At 32.7% G+C, this 5000-nt stretch overlaps 1 protein-coding gene across 1 annotated transcript in view; it reads left to right on the forward strand.

The window, feature by feature from the left end:
- LOC113828569 (protein ABHD18) overlaps nt 1-5000 on the forward strand; it is a gene marked incomplete in the record, with an annotated part of 12530 nt that overhangs the window by 6137 nt on the left and 1393 nt on the right. The window contains 2 exon segments of the mRNA XM_070123802.1: nt 410-523; nt 1205-5000. The exon segment at nt 1205-5000 is cut by the window's right edge and continues 1393 nt beyond it. Coding sequence (XP_069979903.1) covers nt 410-523; nt 1205-1256 — 166 coding nt within the window.

Consider the following 5000-nt stretch of genomic DNA (forward strand, 5'->3'; position numbering starts at 1 on the left):
ATGATGGGTATGTACCGGGGCATTCTCTCCTGATCATATAGCTGCTGCTGTTTTTCTTTTTTAATTTCTTTCTTTCTTTTCTTTTAATATTTGTGTGTGTGCGTGGGTGTCTGTTTATTTGTTTGTTTATACTTGTCTATTTAGACGGGAGAGAGAGAGAGAGAGGTAGAGTGTGTTTGTATGTTTATTTGCTTGTTTTATTGGTATTTCTATAGATTATTAGTGGGTTTGAATAAAAAGCTTTCCAATTGTAAACAAAAATCCAACAAGGATTAATGTCATGTAAAGTAATATGAATGACTAAAGGAAACTATACAAATTCTTCCTCTTGCTCATTATTTCCCAAGATGAACTCCACACAATCCATTGAAAGCAAAGCTTCACCATCAGTATTGCTCTACCCATCCAGGTACATGCCACGCGACGGCATCATCCCACTGACGGAAATCTGGCCAGGGAGCGAGATGAGGATTCTAGAGAGTGGCCACATCACAGGGTATCTCTTCAACCACCAGGTGTTCAGGTAAGCACCCATGGCAGGAGAGGCAGTTGGCCCTTGTGCCCGTGTGGTCGGGCTGGGATGACGTTCTGTTGGTTTTACGCGTGTTGGTGAGGTGCATTATTTTGATGTTGATATCAGTATTGTTTTTATTGCCATGATTTTATTATTATATTGTTATTATTATGATTATGATTATAATTATGATGATAGAAATAGTATTCATTATTGGGATAATATTACTAATGGTAAATGTATTATTATTATTGTTTTTTGTTTTTTTTATCATTATTATTGTCATTATCAAAATCATAAGGACTATCATCATCTCTTTTATTATTATTATTATTATTATTATTATTACAATCATTATCATTATCAATATTAATATTGATATAACTATTATTGTCACTATGAGTATTATTATTATCATTGTTATTGTTATTATCGCTATTTAAATAAATGTTGTTGTTAGTATTACTACTACTACTACTACTACTAATACTAGTACTTCTTCTAATACTATCATTGAAAACCCAAATGACACAGCACTAACACTTATACTCAAAGGAAAATAAACGGGAAGAGTACGAGCGTTCCACCCTGTGGTGGTCACCTCAGTATTTTGGTTTTGAAATTATTTTGGGAGCATAATTTTTAGCATAATTTGTTTCACAATGGTAATTTTTATTTCTGTTTTTCCAGAAAAGCAATTAAGGACTCTTTTGATAGAGTTACCGAGAAATACTACAGTTGATGCAAATCGCTCGTAGACACCAAGTTGTTAATTTCCATCGAAGAAATAGAGTGAGAAACGTTGCCCACAAATGGATGCATGTTTTCAGTGTATTTAAAGTATTTTGGAACGTGGGAGAAATGCTCAGAATTATGTCTGTATTTAGATTTGCTTTATTATGATATTGGTGAAGTGAAACTCTCCCATTAGTGAGTGCATACTCTCTCCTCCCTCTTTCTCCCTTTCTCTCTCTCTTCCCTCTGCTCTCCTCTTTTTCTGTGTCTCTTCCCTCCCCTCTTTTTTTCTCTCTTTCTCTTTACTTCTCTCTCTTGTTCTCTCTCTCTCTTCCCTTCCCTCTTTTTTATCTCTCTTCGATTCTTTCTCTTGTTCTGTCACTCTTACCTCCCTTCTCTTTTTATCTGTACCTCACTCTTTCATTTTCTATGTATTACTGTAAAAGCATAGAATACTAAATTGTCAAGGATATCGCAATCCTAAAGTGTTAGAAGTACCTTTTGAAGTTTTATGTTGGTGAACTTCTGATTTTAGCCTTAAGATAACTAGCCCAAAGTACAGGGAGAGTATGCAGTATCAGTGTAAAGTTTTAAATGTTGTTTTCTATATTTTTCCCTCTTATGGTTGCTCTTTGTTTTGAAAGGGTATGTTGGGAGCATATATAGTGATGATAGTAGTGATATTACAGGTATATATTTCATTATATCTGAGTCAAAATGGACTATATTAGTCTAGGTTTTGGTTAATAGTTGCAGGGAAGTGTAACACTAGACCAGGGCAGAAGCAACACATTGAAATAGAATTTGTTACAGAATTGTTTTAGACTTAGATATAGTTTATGATTCATTCATTATAAAATATGAAAGTTTAAAAGGATTTTAGAAGACTTCCCTGGACCTGAATGAGGTAAAAAAAAAAAATATTAATAATGATAAGGAACCATCTGTAGGGTAATTGATTATAAGGTATTTTTTAGCATGTTCCCAGAAGGAAAAAGAAATTTGTGTAAAGTATAAACATTTGCTTGAAAGTGAAATTAATTTCTGTACCTGTATTAATACAGACATTATTCATAGCAGTTGCTGATTTTCATTTTTTCATTTTCTTTTTCTCCTTTTTTTTTTCTTCTTCTAAATTTAGGTGCTGCAGTGGGTTGTTTCATCAGGTTAAGTAAGTGGTATGTTATATACTGAAATCTTTATTTTGGGTCAGTATTTATATTAATGCCAGTAGGGAATTTCGAAACAAGAATTACACCACTTGACAGATCATGTAATTTTAAAGCTATTATATCTGCATTACTTCCATCACATAACAAATGCTTGTGAAAGCATTGCATACATGACTCTAATCCGATGAAGTTCATTCTTGAACTCACATTATGGGAATGCTTACTCCATAGAAATCTGAGCCTTGACACATCTATCTTAGCAAAGTTATTTTTTGTGCCATATGAAGCCAAGGTAGGGAATCTGGCAGTAATAATGACTGTGATAGATGTTTTATTGGTATAGACAAAGAGGTACTTATAATTGCTTGATCTGGAACAATGTAGTTCATTTTTCTATTTGGCATTAGAATAAACATTTGCCTTGAATTATGATTAGTATGTGAGAGAGAAGGATTTTGTGATAATTCCTTTCAATCAACCATTAGATTATATTCTATGGAACTTAATGCTCGACCCTAAAAGATGAATATTTAGTCTGATGCAGAATTTAGGATTAGGTGGAAAGACGAATAACTACTGTCTGTTTTTTGCGTGTGCGGATTTTAGAATGGACACCATAATGCAAAGTCACATAAGTTCTTAAAAGTACACATGCTAAGTCTACTTGTCTTTTCATTCATATTTGCTTTAGAAGCTCCATGAACAAGGATCCAGACTTCACCCAAGTAGTTTTTTCGTTCAAGGTATTTTTCTAGTTTTGCTACTTTTATACAAGCCTGTAAATTCTTGTGTCATTGTTACCTTGTTTATTGCTTAGATATCAAAGTGTATGATTTGGAGAACAGAAGAATGAACCATATTCATGTTGACAAATGTGGAGAGGTATGAATGAGAACAAATATCTTCACAGTGCAAGAGATGTATTTTACCAGTTTCGATTATATCTTCATCAGAAATACATGTATTTCTGACGATATAATAGAAATCGGTGAAATAAATCTCTTGCATTGTTAAGACATTCATTCTCATTCATACCTTTCCACAGAACAGAAGAAAATTTATTTGGTGTAGAGTATCATTCTGTTATGGAAAGTATTATAGGATTATATATATTTTTGCTAGTGTTCCGGTAGCAGAAAAGAGTTCTGAAATACTAATAATTCTTTTGTCACAAATTCAAGTTAGAAATATGATGACACATCCTAGTTTTGACAACAGAGAATCATCGCTATTAAGTTTAAATTGGCAGTATAATTCAGTAGTGCCAATTCAATTTTTGCTTGAATGATTAGCTATCACTAGTTTAGGGTATGAATATTGTAAAATCATTGATTATGTAGTAAGAATGTTTCACAGTATAGATAGTAGTCTTCTGTCATTATCAACAGAGTAGATCAAATGTCTGAAATATCCATTATACAAAAATATTCTGAAGTGCAATTTGAATTTACACTTGCCAGGAAATCTTATGTTAGTGGCATTGATGGGTGATCAGTTGTTTATATTGTTAAAAATTATGTAAAATAGAATCCTAATGCATTGCTACAATATATGATTTATTAATGCAGTTCAGTTTATTGCAATTAACTATGCTAAAAGATCATGTAGAAAACTTTTCATGTTTGAATGAAAAGGAAAGCATTGTTATTTGTCTTTTGTTTTATTGTTTTTAAAGAATACAATACAAATGTAATACAAAAGTACAGAAAGTTAAGCAGGTTGTTCCTACAACTATCAGGGAACTATGTATCCATTTCTTTGGAATAAAATGCTGCATTAGTAGCAGCTCTAATCATGTTAGTATAAACCATGTAGGAAGAGCCCATTAAAAGCTGTTATCATCTTTGGTGGATAGGAGATATATTAAGGGTTGGAGGGGGGGGGGGGATAGAGTAATACGAGGATGTGAGATTGTAATATGGAATCTGGCGGGAACAAACACCTTTTTTTGCAGATTAATGCTATATGTTGGAGTTCCAGGTTAATATAGTTTCTGTATACGGAAATAAAGGACACACATACTCATGAAAAACTGCATTTAAAACACTGCCTCCTTTAGGGGTGCAGTTTATTACCCCCCCCCCCCCTCCCTTGTCTGCCACATAGTTCTTATCAATTAAGTTGATGACAGTAGTACACACAGATACTGATGCATATAAAACTGCAATACTGTCATTACCTATTGTTTGTGTGGTTTTAGCCATAATTGAAACAATATACTCAAGTAAGTTGAAATTCAAGATATATTTTGTGTGTGTGATTTTCTTATATTTGCTTATACATAGATGGCATCACAAGTTCACCAAGGAATCAATTAGTTGGTCTACTTGACATCACCTGTTATCCAATCCCTCAGTTTTCAAGGAAACAGTTAGATGTTATTATTGTTGTTATTACTATAATTATCATTTTCATTATTATAATTGTTGTTAATATTATCAATAATAATGGCAATATGAAATAAATGAAAGAATTGTTTCGAATATCAAGGAAATGGGTAAAAAGTTGAGATAAGATAGGACTAATAATTCTGAAGCCGTCTATGTGTAAGGAAAATATATAAACCGAATTCAAGGGGG

Source organism: Penaeus vannamei, chromosome 7 (assembly GCF_042767895.1).
Source record: "Penaeus vannamei isolate JL-2024 chromosome 7, ASM4276789v1, whole genome shotgun sequence".
NCBI classification, from domain to species: Eukaryota; Metazoa; Arthropoda; class Malacostraca; order Decapoda; family Penaeidae; genus Penaeus; species Penaeus vannamei.